Here is a 27,791-nt window from a genome sequence, read left to right on the forward strand (position 1 = left end):
GGTGAAGCGAGACCAGAGAGGAGTATCCGCCAACCACCACAATAAAATGACGTAGTTTATTTCCTGCCTTTAGATAATGTTCTTGAGGGCAGTGAAGGGATTGATGAAGACTAAATCAAGATCTTATTAGTAAGGGGATAAATGACTATCAGCATCTTAAGAATAAAGTGATTAATGATGACTAAATCAGTATTCTAGTAGTGAAGAGATTAACGAACTCTATATTAGTATCCTAGCAGTGAAGGGATTAATGAAGACTATATGAGCATCTCAGTAACGGAGTACAAACAGAATGACCTGTATTATCATTCAAACTCGATGTGTCCAGGCGTTTCTTATTTTAATGTCAACAGGCCTAACCACTAAACATATTTATTTAATGCAGATGGATAATAATGGAAGAGAGAAGGGAAACGAAAGAAAATAGGAGATAAAAAAATGTGAGAAAAGACGGAGTCAGGAAAGAGAGGGTAAAGTATGAACGAGTAAGAAAGAAGACAAAGGAGGGAATGCGACAGGACAGGGAGGAAGTAAGCCAAGAAAGGATGGAATAAGAATGGGGAGGAGGGGAGGGGGGAGAGGAGGGAGGAGAGGGCGAGTGGGGGGATAGGAAGAGGGGAAGAAAGAGAGTAGGGGGGGGAAGGAAGGGGAGGAAGGAGGGAGGAAGAGGGGGAGAGGGGGTACCATCATTCTCTTGGCTGGACCGACCACCTCACATACATCCTGGCACCACAAACGACCTGATCCCTCCTACCACAATCACCACAGCCACTACCACAATTATCATAAAAACACCTACGGATCCTCACGGGACTATACAATCACTACTACAGTCAAAACAAAATTACTGTAACATCTATACTCCTTTAAGGCTTACAACAAAAATCACTACCATTATCATAACAACATACGTAACTTCACCAGAATCACCACAATCCCTGTAGGTTCCTCACAATCTACAATCTCAACCATAACACTTCGGCTTGACACACACGTCCTCCTCTTTCAGCTATTGTGTTTTTAGGTGTACTCAGTTTTTATCAGTCTGTTTATTGGTTGTTTGCTTGTACGGCGGACATATATATACATCACTGCTTCTATTCAGCATATCTAATGGTAGAAATACAAAGGAAAAAGCAAACATTAACAGATCTATCAGTACGAACATCTGAAGAACGGAGGAGTAACAAAATGGTTGAAAAGAATGAAGTGGACAAGACGAGGAGAAAGACTGGACAACAACTGCTTGAGGAACATCTTTTTAATTATTTTTTAAAGGATTATGTTTAATTTAAAAAGAACAATGCCTGTCGACTACACATGGGTTATTAAGGTAGATAAACACAATAGCTTTGATAACTGAGGAGGAGACTTTTACGACCTCCACCTCGCTTCTGGATCAAAAATGTAGAGATAAGGGCCATATGCAGGAGGGAGTGAGATGAACTGAGGCACTGCTTTGGCTCAGACTGGGAGGCACTGAGGATCATTCGAATGGAATATCAACTGACGTTCAGCAACAGATACGAAAATGAGACAGAGATGAAGATAAAATAAGAAAATAAGGTACACTGGTAAACCTTAATCTTTCCTCTACACAATTGAGGGGGTTTACGAACTTTTCCTCGCTGCCATAAGACAAGTAAATTTAACAGAGGCAAATCCCCTACCATTCCCTGAGGTTAATAATCACTGCCAATCTCAAGACATAGTGAACCCACGGCCTCTACGTCCTTAACTCAGCTCCCATTTACAGCTACCTCTACCACATGGCTATTAAAATGAACATAGGTCATTTAACTAACAATTACTACCGCCCTTTATTAATACTCTCTTTACTAGTATCAACAAATAGTGAACTCGGGCCCCCACGTCCTTAACTCCGCTCCGCTGTCAGACTGTCGGCCGGCCCTCGCACACAAAGGGAGGAAGGTAAGGCGAGGCCGGGCCCCTTTCTCGACCCTCCCCGCCACACAAAAGCCGCGACACAGCCAATGTTTCCGTAGCCCCGACACCCGCCCACCGACAACACCACGGCAAGCGGTCGCCTCCGAGGGGATAAAACCAGTCGAGTACATGAGGAACATTGTATTTCTTGCGCCGTGATCATCGTCGATTTACGGGTATCAGTGGAAGGAAAATAAATCTATGGCTACCAAGAATGAGAAGACTATCTGATCTTACACATAAACAGTCCAGTACACGTGAACATTATCTGTCCCGCGGAGAACACCGAATTCAGAATATAACAGGAAGAAAGATAACCGAAGGATATCAAGAATCAGCCAAGCTATTAATGAGAAATATTTTTACTCTAAAGACAACTATAGTCAAGTACGTGAAGAACGTTAGGTTCGTATTTCCTGCGCCGTGAAGTACACTGATTTATTAGAGGGTGTAAAAGTCAACTACTAAGAATGTATGAAGTTATCTGAGAAACAACCATTAGAGCAGATGAGGAACATTATATACCTGAACACTGATAATATTTACTTGTTCGCTGATTAATGAGTATCTCGGAGGGCCAATTGAACCCAGTAAAAAAAAAGTAAAAAAAAGAAAAGAAAAAGGTACCGACAGATAATTCAAACACAGGTGAGAATATTATCACGAACTAATAACAGCGGTAAACTGGAACAAAGGAACATCAATATTAAGAAACAAGGCGACAGACTCTAAATGGAGCAAATTACAGACAAGACCTAACAAGGGAGGGACACAGTGATTCAAGAACAGCCACGTTTACCATGAGAACGGATCAACGCCGAGTGGATGACGTGACGTGAGGTGAGGGGAAGTGAGGGAAGGTGGGAAGGCCGTGAGGTGAGGGAAAGAATGAGGGGCGTGAGGTAAGGAGAGGGGAAGGAAGGGAGGGGGTGAAGTGCGGTGAGGGCGGGGCGGTGAAATGAAATGAGGGAGGGTCGTAAGGTGAGAGGGGGGGAAGGAGGGACGGAAAAAGTGAAGTAAGGGGGGAGTATGAGGTGAAGGAGGTAAGCTAAGGGAGGGGAGGGGAGGGGAGGAGTGGGGTGGGCAGTATTGTGGGCCAGGAGGAGTGGAGGTGGGGCGGTCGAGGTCCCGGGAACAAATGTGTGTCTTCCCCTGGCGCCGGCCTCGCTATGGACAGGAAGGGGCGCCAATAAAAGAAGCCAGGCGCCGGGGGACGGGCCAAAATACGGGCTGCCTGGCTACCATGGGGGAGGAGAGAGGGACTCCTGATGGTGGGGAGGCGGGGGGGGGGGAATTGTGGTTGTGGAAATTGTGGGAGTGATAAGGAGGGGGACATTGGTGGTAGGAGTTGTGGGAATGATGAGGAGGGGAGTTTCCGTGGCTGGGGTGATTGGAATGATGGGAAAGAAGAGTGATATTTAGTGGTAGAAGTGACGGGTGTGCCTGGGTGCGGGAGGGTGTGTGGGAGGGAGCGGGGTGGGTGTGTGGTGCAGTTCTTGTAGGTTAACTGAGGCAAATTACCCAGTGATCTCTCCTTCTTAAGGTTCCCTCTTTATAATGCAGGTTCTTCCGGAGGGTGTGGTAAGGAATGTGTGTGGTGGGCGGTGGGTGTGGCAAATAGGGGATAGTCCAGTATTCCTGAGGTCCATCTTTAGAAACCTATCCCTTATCCTATTCATCACGAGGGTACTCCCGGTTGACAGGTGTGGCAGGGTTGAGTGTAATATGGTAGGGCAGTTCTTGAGGGACGACTCCAGCAAACACTACCTATTCCTGTGATTTATGCGACAGACTATTAAAGCTTGCTCTGTTTGTTTACATGCGTTCTTTGACATTAACAGGGCAATGGGTGTGGTAGAGGGGTGGCCCAGAAGTTTCTGACGGTCGCCTTTAGCAACCTTGACTAGTCTATTTTATCTATCTAGTTGAGGGTGTAATAGATGTTGTGGAGGAGTCCTTCTGGACGGATTTTAGCATCTCTCGCAAAACTGAACGAGGGATAAATGGCGTGGGATGACGGTGTGGAAGATAAGAATGTGGAAATACAGGATGAGATACAGAGCAAAAAAGAGAAAGGAGAAAGGAGAAAGGAGAGAAAGAGAGAGAGAGAGAGAGAGAGAGAAAAGAGGAAAAACAGGATGAGAGACAGTGACAGGAAGAAATGGGGAGGGAAGTGAGAGGGAGACTAAGAAAGGAGGAGGAAGTCCTGGAGTGTTGCTGATGAACCAGCAGCGATGGGAGGGGGACGGATATAGGAGGGGGAGGGGGAGGGGAAAGATAAAGGGAAGAGCGAGGTACACGAAGAACGGAGATAACGAGGAACCGAAACAAAAGAGAAAGTGCACATAAATCAAGTGGAATATGTATCGCATGTGGAAGGGGAAGTGAAGAATGGGAGGGAGAGAACGGAAGGGGAACATAATCAGCAAGCGACGATGAAAAGACCTGGAGAAAGGGAAAACTGGGCGTCGTACATGGAAATGGAAGCTGAGAAAGTAGAACCAGCAGACGAAAGTGAAGAGAAGTGAGAGGAAACCGGGGAAGAGAGGAAAAGAAAGACAAAATTAATCAGGAGATGGTATATGATGAAACAGGGAAGATAAGGGATCGAAGGTGGAAAAAGAAGAGAACAAAGGAAATGAGATTTAAAAAAAGTATGCAAAAGTGTGCGGAGAGATATAGGACATAAGAGGAAATCAGAAGAAAAAGAATAGAAGTAGGAGGAGGAGGAGGAGTGGAGAGAGACAGAAAAAAAGTGTCAAATGCTGAAAAAGGAACGGACAGTAAAGAAAAGAAAAAATGATAATGAGGAGAAAAAACAAAATCAATTCAGATGAGGACGAAGTGGAAAAAGAGGGATAAAAGCGTCGATGAAAGGAAACCAAAACATAAAAGTAGGAAGAGAAAAAGCTATGGATGGAAAAATAAAAGACCAAGAAAAGAGTAGAATCTAAAACCAAAAATGGACGGGAAGGAAGAGAAGACGTTAATAATGGAAGAGAGGGAAGAAGGATAAAAGGGAGAAAAGTGCGGGGTGGGGGGTTGGGAAGTCGGAGTATGGGGAAGGGGGAAGAAGGGGGCTGTGGGGGAGTTGGGAAATGAGGGGGTAGGGATAGAAGAAGATAATGTGAGATGAGAAGGAAAGAAAAGCGGAGGGAGGGGGGAAAGTTGAGAAGGAATAGAAGAGGGGGTTTAGGTGATTTGGGATGAGAAAAGAAATAAGAGAGAGGGTAATGTCGGGGGATGGGAGAGGAGGACAGGATGGGGTAGGAAATTCAGAACAACAGGAGATGAATGGTGAAGGGAGGAGAGTTGAAGGAAGAGCCGATGGAAGGGGGGAGAAAGGAAGCAAGGCAGAGAAGTGGGATGCACACACTAAGGGAAGAGAAGGTGGGGAAGGGAGAAGGAATGGAAGCAAAGTAGGGGGGGGAAAGGGGGGTATGTGGGAGGGGGACATAAGGGAGGGGAGAGGAAAGGCAGAGGTGTGGGGGGGAGGGGTCCAAACACGAGCCTTCAATTAGCCTTATGATCCAGAACCAAAGGGAGTCGGGGCAGCGCAGGTTTGTTTTGGTGCCTCGCGTCCTGATTTACTCCGACGCTCATCGCACCCCCAATGAAATGGAAGACGGGCCGCCGCCATCATCCCCACGCAATTTATGGCGTTTATCGGCGTTTGCGGGAGACGGGTATCGGACCTGAGTGTGTGTGTGTGTGTGTGTGTGTGTGTGTGTGTGTGTGTGTGTGTGTGTGTGTGTGAGTGTAAGTCCCTTCACCCTGATGACGTATAGTTTAATTCAATATTGCTTCCTCGAGACGACTGCATTTCAAACAACAACAACAACATCAACCCTAAAGACCTCTAGTACTGAAGGGGTTAACGATGGCTATAACTCCTCTAATATGAAAAGTTTATTCTCAGGACAGTAAAATCATCTGGAGGTACCATTAAAAAAAAAAAAAAAAAAAAAAATCACCGTTCAATTGAATGACGTGGTTGCATCCCCTGACAAGTTTAATGGTCAGCTTACGATATACTTTTAGAACACATCAGTTAGATGTAAAATTTAAAAACATCTTTAATACGAGGGCGTTTCTTAAGTTATATGAAACTTTGGAAAACTGCATGAATATAATGAAAATGAAGGCAGCTAATCGGTGCGAAGTGCATTAATGAAAATATCTAAAAATAGTAATAAAAAAAGGCCATAGCAATGAACGGTATTCATAAAAAGTCAAAAACACAACGGAAAATAAAACGAAAATAATAATACGTAATAGCAGGGAAGTGTACTTGCAAAAACCTCGAAAGAACAGCAAGACTAATTAAAAAGAGGAGCAAGATTAATTATAAAAAGTCATAGGAGCTGTGTATATAAGTAAAAACGTCTGAAAAATGGAAGAATAAACCGAAAATAATAATATGTCATTGGGCTGAAGTGTGTTAAGCTCCCGTACACAAATTACCGCCGGCCGGGATAAACAGAGCCGTCGGGGAATGATTTAAAGCGGCGATCTCTGTCTTCCCCGAATGCCGTGCCCATCAGCGGAGAAATATGATGGCCTTCCGTGGGTTACCCGGGTGGGGAAATAATAATATTAGATTGGGTGAAATGAGGCGACACTTCTTCTAGTTGAGTACCCCCCCTCCTCCTACCCCTCCCCTCCTTCCAAGCCTCCACCCCCCAACCCCCGCCCCGCAAACCCCCTCCCCGCGCTTCTTGATGACTAGACGGGGGAAATATTCAGTCACACATGGAAGAATTTTTTGGATAGAGATGATTTACTAATGATAACGCGATTTACATACCAATTTCCCAACATTAACTTGACCTTCCACACTTGAATCTACCTACTTTCAACTCTTTAATCAATCTAAGCTTTACTAGGAGACAGTCAGAGAACCCACCCCCCTCATTCCCATCTTGCCTTATACACAGATGACACGATTCTAAACTTTGCTATGCGACACTCACCTACTCATTCCCATCTTGCCTATGACAGATATGACACGAAGTTCAGGATACAGTAATGGCCGCCTAACAGGTCTAGGTAGTACGCTTATTTACACTTATTTTCTGGCAATAAGTCATCCTAATTTTGCTGTGCAGTCAATATGTCAGTCATACGATAAATATATATATATATATAATGATCACAGTAGCTTAACTACCTTTCTAGATATAACTCCTACTTTCTGTTAATGCTGTAATTTCCCTGACTTATCGAAATATAACGTTACAAAGTGAACGATACAAAATGATCCCTGGGTTTGAAACTATATTCCCACCAGTAGAACGATTTCTCAAACAACTGCACTATTTTTCTTTCATTCAGAAGAGACTTTTATCTTTTTAGACATTACGCCGGTCAGCTGTTCTCTCTCTCTCTCTCTCGTTATTCCATTTCGACTAGTGTTACGATTCAGTTTACAACTTTTCAATCTTAATACCAAAACAATAATAACAACAGACGATGCGCTGATTACATCTCTCTCTCTCTTTCGTACTCACCGGAATCTAAAGTGTTGGCCTCGGCGTCCTGCGTACTCCTCGGCTTCTTCCTGGCCGGAGCGTCGCCTTCATCGTCCCTCTTCCTCTTATCGTCCACCTTGATCTCCCCTCCTTCGTCCGTGACCGAGAGAGGGGTGGAGGCCCTGGAATTGCCCTCTGAGCCCACGTCCCCATTGTGGTCCCTGGGTGCTGAGGGAGGGGCACTTGTGGGGACATCTGCGTCGGCTTGGGTGGTTGGGTCCTGACAGGGGTGGGAGGGCGCCTGGCAGTTGTGGACCTTGTGCTGGATGAAGCGTAGGATGTCGGCCAGGAGGAAGTCCTTCTGGCACACCCCACACGTCAGCACATCGGCACACTCGCCCGCACCCTCGCCTGAAAAGCACCACAGATATCAGTATTCAGAGGAATCTACTAAGAGTCTATTTCAAATGCAAAGTTGGTAACAAAAACATGGTAATCTGAAAAGTAACATTGATAATCGGTAGGTAACTATTAGAAATGACAAGAGGATAGGTAAAAATGAAACTATCAGAAAAAATGGAAATCTGCAGACTAATATGCAGGTGTTGTAGAAGCACACATATTCCAAAAGGGACATGGATAATCAGCTACCATTATTACGATACTTAAAAACAAAACAGTCATATCAACACTTGCCAGAGCAATAAACAGGTTAAGGACTTGGTTCAGACTACCACCGGATATTTCTCTTTAGCAAATGAAACCACTAGTACCAAATCACTATAATTACAAATCTTCGTAATATGATAACCAAAAAAAAAAAAAAAAGTACTGAAGAGACTGTAAGTGGTCTGAGCCAGCCTGAGTCCCGTATATATCATGAATCTCAGGAAAAGTGTGCCTTCAGCAACACAAATGTGCACAAAATTCTGTTATAGTGGATATAGACATCAATACTCAACAGACTGACAGCAATAACGAGATTACAAATGGCCTGCGCACAGCCTGAGCCCCGGGCAAAGCTTGCGTGTGCCCGAGCGCACCCCATGACACCCGGGATATGATGAACGAGGGGCCGGCAGTGTGAGGCCCAGCTTCCAACCTGACGCATGGGTGTAAAATCACAGCTTTGTCACTGTCACGACCACATTATCAGCGCGACGCCCAGGCCAACGCTTATCTTTATCATTTATTTTTTGTATTGGACTCGTCATTGATTTTTATTTTGGTCACTTTGTCATGTGTGCCAACAGGCTGGGTTCTTCATTTTAACTCACACAACATGGGCACACACAAACATATTTTTGCCTGTATAAACTTTATGTTTTTTTATTCACTTACGCCTACTGCGCAGACATTCATTCAAAAAATTATCATCCTAATGTTATTTTTCTTTATTATAAATAGGGTCGGTCGGATCCCGACAGGGGAAAAAGGATTTTTTTTTTCTTTTACAGCCACAGACCTGTCACCACAAACATTCATTTCATAAATGTTTTGAATTATGCAAAGATACCATCTTTTTGAAATACACTATATCCGAGAGCATGTCTACATTGCTGCTCTGTACTCTACAATGATACAAGAATCTAATGCATACTCAGTGGAGATTTTACAGAATTTCACGACGATTTACAGCTATGAATGGCGGAGTGGACCTCAGGGTGATACTCAGTTTTTGCTCTTAATGTTGACGAGTCATTATCAGGAGTTGTGGTCATCCATGTGAGAATCGAGCGCTGACAGAGAGTTCACATGGGCTGCGGTGACAATGGGACGGGGCTCGGGGCGATATGACGAATTGGGTGGCTGGGTATTGTCGCAAAGCCGCCGCACCAACACAAAATCTCCCTCGGTTGAAAAGAAAAATAGTCGGTGGGGTCCAATTTAAAAGTGGTGGCACCCCTCCACAACTGTCCTTATCAGGGTCTGGGTGGGACAGGAGGGGGCAGGAGAGGGTATTTGGGGGGATCTGGAGAGGGAGAGGGTGTAGCACTGTTGGGGGGAGGGCGCTGGGGAGAGTAGAGGTTCAGGGGAGGAGGTGGAGGGGATGACGGAGGGAGCTGAAGAGGAAGATGTAGGGGGAAGAAACTGTGGAGGAGGGGGGTTAGAAGGAGGGAAATGGGGTGGGGGTGAGGAGGGAAGGGAAGGGAAGGGATGAAACAGACAGAGGATAAGGTAGGGGAGAAAGAGAGACCAAAAAAGGGGAGGGGGAGAGGAAAGACATGAGAAGGATGAGATACAAAGGGAACTGGGGAAAGGAAAAAATAGCAAAGATGTTACAGATAGAGAACAAGTAAGGTGGGGAGGAAGACAGAAGGGGAGGAATAAGAGGCGTGAGACAGAAGGGAGGGAATCACAAGAAGGGGGAGTAAAAACGGAGACTGATCGATCACGGACGTCCACCAGCGCTAGCCAACCGATTCCCCAATTTCTCACGTGGAGTCGATCTACCACCCTCATCCCTCCCACCACAGGCACAATATTTCTCGACCGACAGAACGACGGATACTGGTGTCATCTGCCTGGAATGGGGGAAAATGGGAGAAAAATGGGAAATCGGGGAGGAAAAGGGGGAAAATTTGTGAGGAAGAGGGGGGAAAATCTGGGAGGAAATGGGAAAATATGGAAAAATTGTGAAAATGAAGGGAAAAAGGGATGAGATCTAACTTAGGGAAAAAAGGGGAAAATTGAGAAATGTGGGGAAAATGAGGGGAAATGAGGAAAGACAGTCTTTCTCCCTCTCTTCCCCATCCCGACCCCCAACCCTAAAAGTTGGAGGTGAGCTGAGATGATAATATGATTGTGGTTTCGATATCTGAATATTCATCGAGCCTCCCTCCCTCATTGACCTAACTCCATTCCTTCTTTACTTCACCTTCCTTCCTAGCCATCCCTCACGAAGTCTCCCTTCCTGTCTCCCTCATCAAGTCTCACTCCCTGCCTCCCTCCCTCCCTCCCTCCACTGTATTACTAGTTCCATTTCTTCTTTACCCTCCCTCACTCCACAATACCACTAACTCCATATTTTCTTTGCTTTATCCTCCCTCACGCCCTGTCTCCCTCATCCCAAGCCTCACTCACTCCCTACCTCACTAGCTCCATTCCTACTTTACCTCATCTTCCCTCCCGGCCATCCCTCGTCCCTGGCTGCGGGCGCCCCAGGCAAGCCACAGCGGGAATGAAGGAGGGAGGGGAGGGGTGGGGTGGAGAAGGGAAGTCGAGGTGTTGGAGAGATAGAACGGAGCTTGGAGGGGGGGGGGGATGGACAGGGACTTGGAGATATGAGGGGCATGAAGGGTATTGGAGGCAATGAGGGATATGTGGAAGGGAATTTGAAGGTACTGGAGAAATTGAGGGTCTTGGAAAGTGATGAATGGAAAGAGGGTGTGTGTGGAGGGGTATAGGGGTACTGAAGAGGATGTGGAGGGGTATAGGGGTATTGAGAGGGGGTGTGGTGGATGATGGAGGGGTACTGAAGCGTGTTGGAGGGGCAGAGGGGTGACAGATGGATATAATGACAATGTGGAAGTGAGGTAGGCATGGAAGATCATGATGTGCAAGGACAGTGAGGATTAAGAAGGACTCAACAAAATACTGAAAGATTTGGAGGGGAAAGAAGGGTGAAGAGGGGAAAAGGAGGAATTTTTAGGAGTAAGGAAGGGTGTGGTGGGGTAGATGACGGTGAGGGAGGGTGGAGAGATGACGTGTCAGGGAGAGAGGGGATGGAGGAGGGAATGGGAAACGTCAACCCGAAACCAAATACACCACAATTAGCAAAATACGGCGTTTATCACACCCGACACTAGCCTGCAGGCGGTGTGTGTGGGGTGCGGTGGGGGAGAAAGGTTGCTGGCTGATGGAGGGGCGATTGTGAAGATATGACGAAAAGTGTCACAGAAAAGGAAAAACATAACAGAGAACAGAGACATGGACAGAGAAAACTAAGAAATGTAGAACAGATATGGAAATGAAAATATGGGCATAGGCAATCTGCTAGCCTTGAATATAACGACCAACAAATAAATAAATAGATAAATAAACAAATAAATACTGAAAACAAAATAGCATAAAAATGTAAGCTATTACATACACGAGAAACAAGGTTAAAAGTCAGAGCGTAATGCCGAGAAATGAAAGTAGGCTGCCATATAATTTACAATCATACTGAGTGATAGGAAGCACGGAATATGTACGTATAGCGGTACCAAGGAGTGAAATGTCACATGGGGAACGGCTGGGATAACGCAATATCACTCTAGCTCCCACCTAACCAGTTTCAGTCTTGGGATAAAACAGCGAAGAGTATGAAAATTATTAATTCTAAATATTAGCTCCACTTATATCTCCAATTCCCTGCACTGAGGTAAAAAAAAAAAAAAAACTCTCAAAGCGAAATGAATCAAAGCCCAAAACAACCAGAAAATTTTAATAACATGACCAACAGAGAATAGAACAGAGGACCCTATAAGCGGATTCATTGTGGACGGGCGAAAGCGAGAGACTGTAAAAACGAGTAGGGTTTATTGTGATGGAGGGGGAAGGTCGAGGAGTGCGTGAGAGAGGAGGGTGCCCGGGAAGAGGGGAATGACTTAGGAAGGAGGGAAGATAGGGAAAGAATGACAGAGAGATAGGGAAGATGGAGAAAATTATGAGGAAAGATAGAGCAGAAACAAGAAGGCAGAAGGAAAGGGACAAGGGGTTCGGGTGGTAGACGGCCTGATGAAGAACAGAAACAGAGGAGGAAGGACGGAATGCCGAGTATAAGGTGAACTGGGTGGGAGAAAGAGAAGAGAAAGCTAAGAATGAGAACAGTGTAAGAGGAAGAAAAGGCCACGTTTATAAAAAAAAAAAAAAAAGCACAGGAGGAAGTGAAGGCCAAGAATAACAACAAACGAGGAAGGAGAGAACACAGAGAACAGAGGAGAACGGTAAAAAGAAAGGCCAAGTATAAGGAGGAGAGATTAGGAGGAAGGGAAGGTCAAGAATAAGGAGAAAAGGGAGGGCAGGGAGGGACAAGGGGTTCGAGTGGCAGCAGAAGGCCTGAGTGACCCGCCCACCAGACAAGGGTGAGAGCCTCGTGAAGGATGGGCCCCCGCCACCTCGCCAAGTGACCGGGAAAGGCAGCACCCATTTGTCACTGCTGCTTCAAGAATCCTAAGGCAAATAATGGTCACCTCGCTCTCGATGTGTGGAAGGGAAGAAGGGATTTTTCACTGCAGCTATGACAAATACTGGCCACCTCTTTCTCAGCGTGGACATGGGATTTTTCACTGCTTCCATGGTTAAGAACGATCACTTCGTTCTTGATGTATTGTAGGGAAGAAGCGATTTTTCAGTAGCTACAAGATTATCGCGCCTCTGTGACTCCAAAGACGCAGGTTAAAGGGTTATGAATGGTGTAAACGTAAGACCTGTGACAACAAACCAAACGACGTGGAACGCATTCTAAGCACCAGTTACCTGAAAAATGGTCTTGCCGCCAGTAATATCACCCTTATCACAAACTCCATATCTCAGGAAGAAGTTATTTTGATACCGTCCTCACCTACCCGTAACTGGGAAACAGGGTCATGTTCCTTTAATTACATCATTAATGAACTGCTTCTTCCATATATAAATCAAAACTTTCGTTACTACATATGTACGCAGCTTTAAAACGCCCCCTCTCTCGCCACAAGATTCCTTTCCTAGCGACGTGTCAAGCATCAGGCGGACGAGTGGGCGAGCTCTTGACGCATTCTTGGCCAGACATTTGAGCCTAAAATCACGGCCATCCTTGTCCCTTCTAGCTGAACACAGGGTATGGACGCTCTCTAAGCTGTGCTGAGGGTTCACTGGTCTTGGGGATACTTGAAGAAAAAGAGATACGAATAGAGATACACACACACATACCGAACAGAGCTAGATAGAAAGATAATGGACACACACACACACACACACACACACACACACACACACACACACACACACACACACACACACACACACACACACATAATGAATCTAAGGACTTCCTGAGTGAGGTGGGCAGCATTCTCAGACTTGAAGAATCCTAAGTTTTTAACCAGTTTATTTTTTTCCTATTTAGCTTTACCTCTAATGTTTATCGTTAGTGAAAGAAAAGTATCGATATTCCAGCCCATACCTAACGCCTCTTTGTTCGAAAACTTTCCTCTAAGTTTCGTTACATCGTCAGTAGGTCGCACGAACTGATGACGTCCTTAAAAAGAAGTGGTTCAATGAAGGAGGCAGCCATTCATCGCTAAAAGGTCTATTAACTATATAACAACACAAAGATCTAACATCGCCCTTACAACAACAACAAATATGACAGCTGAAGGACGAAGGCAAGGCAAGGCGGATAGGAAGGACAGGGTATATATATAGGTAGGGATGGATAAGCTCGGCAGAGGAGGGTAATGCAGGGTAGGCAGGGGAGGGAAGGGTAAGGCAGGGTAGGCAGGGGAGGGAAGGAAGGCAGGGTGGGCTGGGCGGGAGGAGGCGCACCCAAGACCCTGATGTTTGTTTTTACCCAAAACTTCGTGTCGTCATTCGTCCTCCACCTCTCATACACCGCGTTCGTGAAATACCGCAAGAACCTGATTTACTTCGGGGACATGAACTCGTAAACTGCCTAATGCTCGCTGAGGTTAGTTTGAGGGAAGTTGGATGAGAGTTTTGTTACACGAGAGCAAAGCAAAGTGAGTCGTGTCCAGTTAGGGTGACGTGTTGAATAATTGTAATCTCCCGCCAGCATACTGACACCCTTATTCACCCTCTGCCCCTCTCCTTCCCTCCCCCGATCTTCCTCACCCCTGTCTCCCTCTCATACTCCTTTTACCCCTCCCCCACTCCCACTTTCAACCGCCCTCCATCACCCACTCCCTGCTTCTCTCCCCAACTGCTCGCCTCCCACCACTATTTCCCCACTCCCAGTTTTAGTCCAAATCCCCAGCTACTGGCCACGAACACCCTCCCCCAACTACAATCCTACAACCCCCTCCCCACCTCTACACACCTACACCTCCTCCCCTCCTGGCCGCCACCACCACCCCCAGCTAACCTCATTTTATCCAATAGAAGCCCCGGCATGGTCAGTGTTTGTGTTGGGCATTTGCATAATTGTGTCGGGCGTTTGGGTACAGTCATACGGCCAGATGGATGGACTAAACTGACAAGGACTGATATAACTGGCATGGACTGACTCGGACTGATGCGGGTTTTGACACGGAATGACAGACTGATACAAATATTAGCACGGAAAAACAGGGAATGACACGTTTTGACAGAGACTGACAAGAACCGCTATGGACTGACACAGATTCTGACGTGGATTGACATGGACTGACACGAGCTAGTACGGATTCTGACACGAACTGACACGGATTAATACGAACTAACCGGGGCTGACACAGATTTCCAGCAGTCGGCATTCAAGAGTCCACGGACCTCCCCACCCCTCTCGCCTCCACCTTTCAGTCCAGCAAACAAAAGCAATATATCGCGATTGAAACTCAGAGCCACATCACAAACTGTCTCTCTTTTTTTCTTTTGAATGCAAACAAAGAACTGCAATAAATCGAACAAGCTTCCACGATATTGGCATCAGGAGTAAGAGTGACGAACGTTTCCCAAAAAGGTCGCAGTGGAGGAAGGTGGAAGGGTCGTAGGAGAGACAACGTTTACTTTCTTCCCTGCAAGTCTTACGGCCTCCCTAAAAACGTTTCCTCTCTTCCATGCAAGCTTTTATGGTAGTCCTAAAACGTTTACATTTATTCTTGCAGTATATTTTGACCTTTCGCCAAACGTTAACTTTCTTTCTTGCAAGCTCTTACGGCCTCCCTAAAAACGTTACTTACTCTCTCGCAATATTTTACGGCCTTCCTAAAAACGTTCACTTCCTTCTTTACAAGTTCTCACGGCCTTCCTAAACACGTATGCTTATTCCCTCTAGACTTAACCCGTGCAAGCTGATGACGACATTAATACTTTTGCTAGCTACTACCAGACGATTTTATTCAGCTTAAGAGAGCACCCATGCATTGAGGAGGACATATTCAGCCTCTAAATTGTTCCAAAATTAAAATCGCATGGAGACAGCAAAAATAAAAGACAAAAACACGAATCGGAGTGAAGAATTGAAGAATTATTTAAAAAAAAAAAAAAAATCACTCACCAATTTAAAACTTTCACAAACAGTTAAGTTATTGCTCCCAGGCTGAATAAAATCATTTAGCCGTGGCGAAGAAAAAAAAAAAGGACGTTGCCATAATGAAGGGGTTAACAGACCATACGCGGCGGCTGAAGTGGGTGGGGGAGGGGTTTGTCAAGTGTCAGGTCGGTGTCATTTGGGAGGACGTCAAGTGCCAGGTCCAGGTATACCAGGAGAGTGTCAAGTGCCAGACCTGTGTGTCACTTGGGTTGTCAAATGCTAGGTTGAGATCTCAGTTCGGGGTGCCAGGTGTCAGATCTGTGTCAATTGGGGTTTCAAGTGTCAAGTCGAGATGTCAATTAGGGTGTCAAATGGCAAGTCGGTATCATCTGAGGGGTAACAAATGCCATTGTCCAGGTGTTCTTTGGTGTCAAGTCGGGGTGCCATTTGGAGGGTATTGTCAAGCGTAAAGTGTCACTTGAGTCTCGAGGGTGGCAATGATCGCTCAGGAATCAACCTTGCCTCAGAGGCCATGTCGGAGGCTCGGAAGGGGAGGTGATGAGGTGGCAACTGACACAAATAGGCGTAAGTGCACTTTATTGGGAAGGTCTGTCAGGCCACGCGCCCTCCACCACCACCATCACCCCTCTCCTCGTCTCGCCTGGGGAAGGGGAGAAAGCAGGGAAGGGGAGATGAGAGAAGGGGAGAGGAGGGAAGGGGGAAGATACGAGAACATGAGGAGGGGAGGGATGGGGGGCTAAGGGAGGTAGGGAATGGAGAAAACGAGGATATACGGTGAGTTGAGACGGTGGAAGAGGGAGTGGGAAAAGCAGAACTGAAAAAGAAGAAAGAAGTGGGAGAAATGGAGATGGGGAAGGGGGAAAAGAGCGGAGAAAAGAAGGGGGAAGAAGGCTGAGGAAGAGGGAGATGAGGGGGGAGGAAAAAGGACGGAGAGAGGGAGATGAGGGAGGAGAGGAAATTATAGGGAAGGTATCAGAGAGCAGGAATGTGAGGTGGGTAAGGCATGTGACGGAGGAGGGAAGAAAAACTATGAAAGGGGGAAATGAAGAGCTGGTGTGAGGCAAGCAGAAGAGAGATATTTCTGTGTGAGACTGGAGATGAGAGAGATGGTGAGGGACGAGGGAGAGGAAGGGGAAGAAATACTGGAGGGAAGGGGAGGAAGGGGATCTTGACGGGAAGGAAGGTCCGGGTAAGGGTGTATGATAGAGTAGGATATGAGGTGGCGGAGGCAAAGGAAGTGAGAGCCAGTGGAGGAGCGTCAGGGAGAGAATGGAGGAGGGGAGGAGGAAGAGAAGGTGTGTCGTGTAAAGAAGAAAAATGATGATGATGATGATGATGATGATGATGATGATGATGATGATGATGATGATGATGATGACGATGATGATGTGTCTGGAAGAGAAGGAGGTGAGAAAAGGAGGAAGAGGTGTCACGGATTGGAAGAGAGTGGAAATAAAGGGAAAAGAGAAAGAGAGGGAAAACGTGGAAAGGATGAAAAAAAGGGATGTGCCAAGAAGATGTAAAGAAGAAGTGACAAGGAAGACAGGAAGGAAACAAGGGGGGAGGGAGAAAGAACCAGCGAAAGGAAGAAGAGGATAGGAAGATGAGGGGACGGCACTGGTGGGAAGGGGGAAGTGGGGAGGGGGAGAGGTGGCACAATTGCGTGTATGCAGGTGTTGAGTGGAGACTGGGAGTGTCGGTCTGATAACACATATATATCGTATCTTATCTCCAAGATATAAGTCATTCAGTTGGACAATCACTCATTTTTTTGCATTCATTTCCTCATACATCACTTCCTTCCACCCCGCGTGACGTGTGTAAGCCTGAAGATACACTTATTCCGTAGGAGGTAATTGTTTTTAGATTCTGCAGTTCGTAAGAGTAGTTTCATTACTACACAAATATGAGCGGATTCAGAGTGAAATTTGTAGCAATAACTTTATTTTGATGGCCTGATAGCCCACATACACAAAACAACCAGGATATTCACAACAACAACCTAAACGATTACAACACACAGCCACAACAATTACAACTACAACAATAACGTCAAACATCCACAACCACACAAACCGAATCTCAGCAAACAACTACAACCAAACAAAACCAAACAAGAGCGAACCCCAGCATACCCAAGCCACAATGCTCAACAAACCAGCCCATAGCGTCCCCATTTCCCCATCAGACAGCCCCATTCCCCGGCCCTCAACACCGAGATTACCTCCCCCCCTCTCCCACCACTACACCCGATTTCCCGAGACCCAGACCCATCACAGAACCCGAAACCGCTACTAAACCCACACCCAACGCGACCTGAACCCCTCCTTGAACCCTCGATCATATCCAACTCTGCCATGAACCTTGAACCCCCAATCTGATCAGTACGCAAATCGACAAAAATGTCATCACACTCACACCAGTAATCATTCCCGTTTACGTTCCCGCTCTCAAGTAGTAGTGGTAGTAGCTGTAGCCCTAGGTTCAGTGGAAACGTGAACTCTGTAGACTGTAGGCTGAAGTTTTCCTTTCCCAACAATGCACCATCAGCATTTCGGGGGAAGGGAGGGAGTTGAGGGACGTTTGTATAAATGGGCAGAGGAGCCGCTCGGTTATAACGATGCCACCACATGAAGGCGTCCCTCTCCACCACCATCAGCACTCAAACCCACCACACACACCCCCATCTGCCATGACAACAACCATCACCATCGCACTTCCACCTAACATCATACAACCACACCCGCACTGGCACACGCACCCGCACCCACACCCTCACCCGCACCCGCACCCACACTCACAACCGCACCCGGCCAAGGTAAGAAATGTAAAATGCGGCGCTTTGGGACGGTGAGGGTGCGGGTTACGACCTTCCGCCGCCTGGGTTACTGCCTCTTTTGTGACCACTGGCTAAACAGCGTCACCCGGACCTGCCCTGTTTCCCTGCCTCCCTGCCTGCTTGTCTTTCTCTCAGCCTTTACTTTTTCCTACCTGCCTGCCTGCCTGCTTGTCCTTCTGCCTGCCCGCTTGCTTGTCTTTCGGTCTGCTCTTACTTATCCTCTACCCTACAGCCTCTCTCTCTCTACCTGCCTGTCTGCCTTTCTCTCTGCCTCTCTGCTTGTCTTTTTGTCTACGTCTTTATATTTTCACTGCCTCTCTGTCTGAATTTTTTCCAGCCTGCCTCTCTGTATCAATAAGGAAATGGTTATAAAAATCAACTAATTCTATTTTTAAAACAACAGAAAAAGGAGTTACATGGACAACTATTATATTTTTCCCAACTTAATTCTCCCCTCCGCCGAACTCAATCTACCCCCATACACAACACTCAACTTATACCCTCACACACAACACTTATACTCCCACACCTACCCACACACAACATTTATACCCCCACACATAACATTTACATCCATAACTGATACCCCGATACACAACATTTATACCCCCACACATAACATTTACATCCATAACTTATACCCCCACACACAACACTTATACCCCCGCACACAACACTTATACACCCTACTCTCACGGCCTCGCCAAGCCGGGTGTCGCGTCCGGTTCATTACGCGTCAGGCAGAGTGCATGACATTGAGTTTCACGTCTTTGGGTACCACAGATAGTCCACCTTAATCCACAGAATGATGACGAACTCTCTCTCTCTCTCTCTCTCTCAGTATATTCTTACTACCTCCAGGCGTATTTGTTAACCGGGGCACCATTTATAGTGATCATCCGATTTCTCTCCCCAAGGAGCCTGCAGTACACCGGGATCACGCTCAAGTAAGCCAGGAGTTACAACAACAAATCCGTGGCAAGTAATGGGATAAGAACTGCCCTGATTAACCTTTCCACAGCAAAGTAATATTTCACAAACTTTAATTCCTTCGCTACGAGGTCCCTGGGTTGAATGTAATCATCAAAAGTTAGCAAGAATGAAGTAGGAAAAAAATAATTGTACTGCCGGTGTTGGCGATCCCCGAACACCAACAAAATCGTCCAGTGTTAGCACGACTGAATGGAAACTGAAAAATACAATGTCATCAAAGTACATGGGTTGATGGTCCACCTTAGCTAAAGAAAATCGTCTGGAGGTAAAATTATATAAAAAATTCGACATATTGAAGGGATTGACTAAATGCGTACCGGTATATGTTTACAAAGGCGTGATATTTTTAAGCTACTGAACACGGTGGTGCCCTCTCAATTTTATTCTTTCTATCTTCCCACGATTTTGTCATTGTGTCCTGCTTCGGGAGTCCAAACTAGAGATTACAGACAAACTTCATTAGCACCTTCATTACCAGGGGGTTCTCCTACTCTTTACAAAAATCGTCTGAAGGCTGCAGGAGTGAATTAAAGACGTCATCGCGGTGAAAGGGTTGAAGGTGGAGGTGGTACGCAATTGACGCACTTCCCCCTCCCCCCCCTTAACCCCGCCCCGTCCCCTCGTATGTAAGGGGCCCAGGGCGAGGTTTGAAAGCAGCTGAACAGTTTTAAAAGGCAACAATAAAATTACTCCGGGGTGAGAAACACACTGGTGGGGGAGGAGGAGGCGAGGGGAGAAGAGGGGGAGGGGGGATAGGAGGGATGAGGGGGATGAAGGAGGGAAGAAGGGGAGGGTGGGGGGGACGAGGTAGGGGAGGAGTGGAAGGTGGGGGGAATGTTAAGTCGAGAGTAGGGGAGGGGAGAAAGAAAGAGTGAGAGAGAGGGAGAAAAAGTGAGAGAGATGGAGGAGACTAAGGAAAGGAAAAAAAAAAAGAACTAATGAGAAATGAATTAGGTGGCAGAAGAAATAAAGAGGGAAAAGAAAAACAAAATAACGAAAAATCTGGAATAAGAAGAAAGAGATGGAGGGGGCAGGGAAAAACTGAGAGGGGGGGGAGGTGGGAGGGTGGGTAGGTACGAGGCAGATGATGAACGTGGAAGGTGGGAAATGAGGGTGGGGTAGGGTGGTGGCTGGTGAGGGTGGTGTGAGAGAGGGTGGGATGGGGGCGGATAACAATAGTGGGGCTTTTTGTACCACACACACATGATCGAGGGGAGAGAGAGAGAGAGAGAGAGAGAGAGAGAGAGAGAGAGAGAGAGAGAGAGAGAGAGAGAGAGATGAAAAAAGACAGTTTGAAGAATATGACGTATGCCAACAGTACGAACGAAGAAATATGAAGGAAAAGAAGAGCGGATTAAGTATGAACACGAGAAAATACACCAAAAAAAATTACGCTACAGAATATCATCCAAAATAAATGTACAAATAAAATAAATGAATAAATAAACTCATAAAAAAAAACAAAAAAACTGCACAGACGAACTAACTTACAGAACTGATACACCGACAGTCAAGTAATACATCTTTTTACTTCCACGGTAAGAAATATAGTACTGAGCAAAATAAATAATTGGTGGTAGGTATTAGCTGGAGAGTAGAAAGGAAATATAGGTTGGACAAGCAATATGTGTGTGTGTGTGTGTGTGTGTGTGTGTGTGTGTGTGTGTGTGTGTGTGTGTGTGTGTGTGTGTGTGTGTGTGTGTGTGTGTGTGTGTGTGTGTGTGTGTGTGTGTGTGTGTGTGTGTGTGTGTGTGTGTGTGTGTGTGTGTGTGTGTGTGTGTGTGTGTGTGTGTGTGTGTGTGTGTGTGTGTGTGTGTGTGTGTGTGTGTGTGTGTGTGTGTGTGTGTGTGTGTGTGTGTGTGTGTGTGTGTGTGTGTGTGTGTGTGTGTGTGTGTGTGTGTGTGTGTGTGTGTGTGTGTGTCAGCCTTGCCCTCACCCACAGCACAGGTCACACGGAGAAACATTTATCTCAACTCTCAATCGAGGATATTAGTGGTGTATTGTTGCCGGCGCCATCTTTTGTCGCGGGGCTCCCACACCTTTTTCCTCTCCCACCCACACACGCTCCCTTCCTGCTAGCCCTCCCCTCCTCCTTCCCACCCACAACTGCCCTTCCTTCCCTCCCCCTCCCTCAATATCGCTTCCAACTCCCTTCAACAGCTCCCCATCTTTGCTCCTCACTCTTCCCTCCTCCTCCCCTATTTTCCTCTCCCAGCCACACAGTCTTCCTTCCTCGTAGCCCTCCCTTCCTCTTTCCCACCCACGAGTGTCCCTTCCATCCCCCTCTTCCATCACAACCACTCCCCCCATCTCTTCTCCATCCTTAAAGGCAAAAGCTAAAATGCTACTGAAACATTCTGAAATTCGATATCACTACACCTTTCCTATCTGTCTGTCTGTCTCTGTCTATTTATCTGTCAATCCGTATCTATTTATTGCGTATACAGGCTATATATATCATTACAAAGGCCACATACCTACAATTATATAAAAATGTAAATGTCCCTATGTAAGACTATGAAGATTGTTACCAGCCAAGAGAAAATTAATTAAAATGATGAAAAAATAAGAGGTAAAGCGGTAAAAAAAAAAAAAAAACTAAGAACACTGCCCACAAGGTGTGCTAATGTAAAAAGAAAAAAAAGAAAAGAGAACAAGAAATCAAGGGGCAACTACGTTAATTAATTTTTCTGTTAGTAATGTACCTGATGTATACCCCTGAAAAAAATAGAAATAACAGGGGTAAAAACTTGGGCTTTAACGTAAGGCACTAAGAACAGCCAACTAGCCGGTGATGCGGTAAAAGCAAAGGACAGTGCGGTAATGACCAGTGATGCGGTTAAAAAAACAAAAGGCAATGCGGAAAAAGCAAATGGTTGTGCGGTTAAGGTGGATACTAGATTAAAATATGTGATGCGGTAATACGAACTAGCCTATTGTGTGGTAGGACTAATGAGGGGTGTGTAGTAAATTACAGTAACGAGTGATGGTGCGGTAAAAGCCGGAAAAGTTTCGGTTAGGGATGCGGTAACAGCTACGAGATGCGGTAACGGATTCGGGAGATGTGGTTACCGGTGAGGGACATACGGAACCGGGTACGAGTGATGCGGTAATGGTTAAGAAATACTTGGGTAACGGTTAGGGGTAATTCTATGCGGTTATGGTTTGATGGTTAGGGAAAATGCGATGAGGTAACGGTTAGGGGTAATACTGTGCGGTAACGGTTAAGGGTAATGCTATGCGGTAACCTCCGGGGCGTCGCTAGCGGGGCCACGTGCCTTATGAGAAAACCGTTCCGCTTCGCCGCTCCCCTAATTCCACCCGCCGAGTCACGCGCTTCGTTTTCTATGGCCCTATCCCTCACGCGGGTATAAATCATGCTTAAATACTCCCATCCACGCCTTTTTTTTTTTTCTTTTTTTTTCTGTGTTCAGTTCCTTTTGCTGGATCTAGTTTCATTGTTAGCCTTATTGCTATTCACTTCGTTTCTCACGAAGTGGAATCTAAGGTCAGGTCATGTCCGTCCGTCCGTTAGTCCGTTCGGCCGTTGCACGCTGTACCTCGGAGACCATCAGTTGGAATTTTCTCATACTCTGTATAATTGTAGAGCCACATAGGAGGTTGATGCCCGTTTTCTGGAAATCTGAAAAAGGCGGAGATGGCCGACTTATGACCAATTTTCTATTTTCAAAATCTTAAACCCTCTATAACTCCTTTACTTTACCAAATAAGTTGTAACGAAGTGGAATATAGTCTCTCTGAGAGAGGCATGTTAGTTTAACTGTTAGTTTTACTCATAACATTAGTCATCAGAATTCTTTTTGTCGTGGAAACAGAGGAATCAACTCGAGGTCTATCGTCATTTACTTAGTTATTTTTCAGTTATAAACATCGGAATCCATGTGTTTATTTCTGGCCAGTTTGTTAGCTACGCAGGACATAGTTAGTAGCCTCACCTTTACTGGGGACGTAAAGAGAAGCCAGTTAATATTTCATCTGTTATACGTCTGTGGTAAACACCGGAATCTACAAGCTTCCCGGGGCTATTTGTTAGTGGCAAAGAACATTAATGATGCTTAAAAATAATGAATATTTTTGTTATGAGTTCTCCTTACTGATGACGGGAGGATGAAAACTAAAGTCCTGAACAGTTTATTATGGCCCTCAAATTAAGACTTTATATTATCAGTAAACACTAGTACTTAAGTGTTTTCGAATTGTGTATATTTGCTTTGAAGGATACTGTTGGTACTTATAACTAGCAATAACCTTTATTACACATATTCCATTCTGGTTACCGGGAAGATGCGAAACTCAGAAGAGAAAATGAGTTTGGGAAAAAGATTTGTTTGAACTCGGGGACTGACGGAAGACGCGCGTCATAATCCCCACCCCCACCCCTATCTCTCCATCCACGCCTCTCCCTCTCATTTCCCCCCCTCCCTGCATCTCCCGCTCTCTGTCTCCCCCTCCTACCTGATTTCCTTTACCTCCTCCCGTTCTTCTCTCTCGCATCTCTCTAATTTGTCTCCATTCTTCACCTTTCCTCATCCTATTTTTCTCCGCCTTCCTCGTTTTCGGCTATCCTTCTCTCTTTACTCCATCCTTCATCTCTCTTCACTCTGCTCCACTCCTTTCATTTCAGCTCTTTCCTGTCATCGCTCTTCTCCTCCTCTTAATTCTCAATCAGCCACCTCTTCCCTCCTCCTCCTGTTAACACCCTCCTCCTCCTCCTCGGCCATCTCCCCTTCCTCCCCATCCCTTCACCTCCCCCATACAACACCCATACCAAGTTTTTCCATAACACACACGCCCACAACCATAAACACAGCCCACCACAAAAACCCAACTCAAAATTTTCCCATGTCCCCGCAACCAAGGAACACATGACCCCCAGGCTGCCAAAGACGAATGGTTACCTGACTAGAAGCTCTATTCCTTTTGCCTGACGCCGACTCCAATGAGGGGTGGCTTAAAATTCCAGGCCTAACATTTCTGTCTTGCCAGTAATAACACACCCACCGCGGCTAGGACACAACACCCTCTATCTTACATACAAAATGATACAGAAAAATAATGCTGTATAAAAAAATGATGGCCTGCCCGTATAAATATAGGAAGATGATAAAACTATAGTAATTCTTTGTCATCTCCTTACCCAATAAAACTTCCAAAAAAGGTACTACAAACAAGATTAAAACTTTAGTTCAGTCGGGAGCATCAATATCAGTGGTTCCTAACGACATATCTCTACTAATTTAATCACCAAGACTTCGTTAAGTGGAAGAGGGAGAGTGATAAAACAAATGTGTAAATATGAGGCAATTATCCACCTGATTCATTATCTGATTAGGAAGGGACACACCTGTTAACCACCTATCACTGAGATCACTAATAATACTCTCTCTCTCTCTCTCTCTCTCCTAATCATCATCCTCTCTTCCTCCTCTGATCGTGGTCTTGCTAAGTCATCAATAATCCAACGCTATCAGGATCGACAGAGAGAGAGAGAGAGAGAGAGAGAGAGAGAGAGAGAGAGAGAGAGAGAGAGAGAGAGAGAGAGAGAGAGAGAGAGAGAGAGAGATGCGCAAAATACAAATAATAATAAAAATAATACAAATAATAATAATAATAATAATAATAATAATAATAATAATAACAATAAAACACGAGTACAGAAGACGATTACTACCTTCCTATAAACATATGAACTCCAATCGAATAATTACAAGGCGAGATGACACACAGCAAAGGGTAAGGCAGCTCTGAACATAACATAACGAAGCATCCACTCACTCTTATAACTTTTGGCCATGACACTTAAACGATCATGTGGAATGCAATGGTGGAGAAAGTTTCGGCTCTTCCCCCACCTTTCCCCTCACTACCCTCTCCTTGAATCTCCCCCTCTCCCCACTCCAACCTCACTCCATTCATTTCCTCCCCCTTCCTTCCTATTTCATCCCTCCTCGCACCTTGGTTCATTTCTCCTTCCTTCCCCTCCTCTTTCCCAAGCACCTCCCTTTCCCTCCTTCACCAGAACCCCTCTCTCACTCTCCACCAAAACCCAATCCCATCTCCATGACACTCCCCTCCCCCCAGGCCTCTCTCTTCCAATACCCTCCCCACCATAGAGGTAGGAGTAGGCTCCCCACCCCCTCACCCCGTTCACACCTTCCTCTGCCCCCAACCCCCCCGCCCTTCACTTCCCAGCCCCCTAAGAACTAACTAATTTCCTAACTCAATCTAACCACCAGTGGGCCAAGTCGCGACCAAGTGTGAGGGGGTCTATTCTGAAGCTGGATGGAGTTCTTCTCATCAGAGCAGGTCAGATTGAGTTACCTGCTTGGGGACTGGAGGTAGGGGATCGAGAGGAGCGGGGAGGAAGGAGGACGAGGGGATAGAAGGATGAGAGGGAGGAGATAGTTTGGGAGATAGGTGAGTGGGTGAGGGACGATAAGGAAGGAAGGATGTGGAAGAAGAACGGGGATGCGTAGAAGGATGGATAATGGGGAAGTTGAACAGAGATGAGTAGAGGGATGGACAAGGTGGGACAGGCTAAAGTAATAGATGGGAAAGAAGGGGGAAGATGGAGAGGGGGCACTAAAGGGAAAAGGAGGCGAGGAGCGATGAGGAGTAAGGGAAGAGATGAGGTGAATATTATGGCAGGGGAGAGGAAGGAAAAGGGTGGAGGGAAAGGGGGAGAAGCTCAAAGGAAAGGATGGGAGAGTGGAGGAGAGGTAGGGACAGAGAGGAGGGGAAGAATATGGCAAGGCAGGGCTATGAGGGGAGGGAGGAGAGGAGGGTGAGGTGGGATGATGGGAGAGAGCTTAGGAGGAATCAGGGGCAAGGGGATTGGTGCAGTCTTCAGAGAATTAGTCTTTGCTAACTGTACAGGAAGAGAGAAAAAGAGAAGGTAAAAGGGGTAGGCATAAAGAGAGAAGCGAATGATGAACAAAGCAAAGGGAAATAACGGCGACAGAAAAGAAAGGAGGGATCAAAACAGGACCAGAAGACGTTGTAAAGGAAAGAGAGAGAAAAAAAGGACAAAAGATGATCAAATGAGATGACAAGGAGAAAATGCAGAGAATGGGACGAAGGCAAACTCAAAGAAAGAGTAAAAAGGATACATGAAAATCCATTTTAAAAAATGTAACAGGGAAGAAGATACGATGAGGGTGAGAGGAATGCGTAAATGAGCAAATGGTCTACCAACCTCCCACCTCTTGTCTAATACTTCCCTCCTTTCACCCCTGCCTACTTACTTACTTACAGTACTTGCTTAGCTAAATGCAACCTTCTCCATCATGCTTCCCCTCATCTCCACCCTCCCTTTTCAACTCCGAGCTAAATACAAGATTCACAGTTCTCTCTGTAATTAACAGCCTCGTAAGAACCATCAGGTCTTCAGTTTGCTTTTCTTTGTATTCCATTGTACTCCCTACTTATCTACCTAACTGGAACCCCTCCTTCGCTCCTTCCCTGCCTCCCCAAAGGTCCCTCCTACAAGAACCCTCCTCCCAGTCAAGGTCCAGAGAATACACTCACCCCCAGTAACATCCGCTGCACCACAAAGACCCTCATGTGTATCTTATCCTTTGAGCCCCTCCAGTTCATAAAAAGGGCTGGACGAGTCATTAAGGTCGCCGCCGGCATAAAGACGAGTGATAACAAGGCGGGAGGACGACAATGGTGGTCCTCGAGCCTGGACAAAGAGGGTGGTCAGCAGAGTCTCGTCCCTCGCCGGGGTGCTGTGTTCGAGCTGACCGCAAGATGGAATGGAGGGAGGCTGCGGGGAGGGGGAGGGGGAAGAAGGGTATGTGAGTGGGTGGAGGGTGGCAGGGGAGATTAGGGGATGGAGTGTGCCAGGGAGGGTGGGGGGTTGTGGCAGGGGCTACTAGAGAAGAGGAATGGAGAGGTGTCAGGGGAGGGTTACGTGAGGGGGTGGAGTGTGGCAAGGGGGAAGACGGGGGAGAAGGGTGTGGCAAAGGGTACTCGGGAGGGATACTAGGGGCGGGTATGAGAGGGAGTGAAGTGAAGGAAGGGGGAATAGTTTTCTGCTACCGTCAGCTACTATCAGAGCTTTTTCAATCACATGGTTTCCACTTCCTACAAGGTACCTGTATTAGTTGTTTGCTTTTGTATCCGGCCTCTTCTGAGTGAAAACATGAAAGTACTTAAAAAAATCTAACTCTCAATTTTTTACCTTTCTACACAGGCAACCGGTACTTTTCTTCTGCACTCTCAGTCGTGTTTTTCTTTCTTTCTTTCTTTCTTTTTTTTTTAGACACACAATGGGAAGTTATACACAAGCCTTCAGTTTTTGACGGTCATTGTGGCACTCATGGTAAGACTACAACGTGTT

The 27,791-nt window shown here is 46.1% G+C and overlaps 1 protein-coding gene across 1 annotated transcript in view; it reads right to left on the minus strand.

The window, feature by feature from the left end:
- Positions 1-27,791, minus strand: part of LOC145412523 (BCL11 transcription factor A-like) — a 136,881-nt gene that overhangs the window by 77,806 nt on the left and 31,284 nt on the right. The window contains exon 2 of the mRNA XM_080282416.1: positions 7,458-7,829. Coding sequence (XP_080138542.1) covers positions 7,458-7,829 — 372 coding nt within the window. The remainder of the gene's footprint in view (positions 1-7,457; positions 7,830-27,791) is intronic.

The sequence above is a fragment of the Coenobita brevimanus genome, chromosome 93, assembly GCF_032717465.1.
Source record: "Coenobita brevimanus isolate Jiangsu-jjx chromosome 93, ASM3271746v2, whole genome shotgun sequence".
Taxonomy (NCBI): Eukaryota; Metazoa; Arthropoda; class Malacostraca; order Decapoda; family Coenobitidae; genus Coenobita; species Coenobita brevimanus.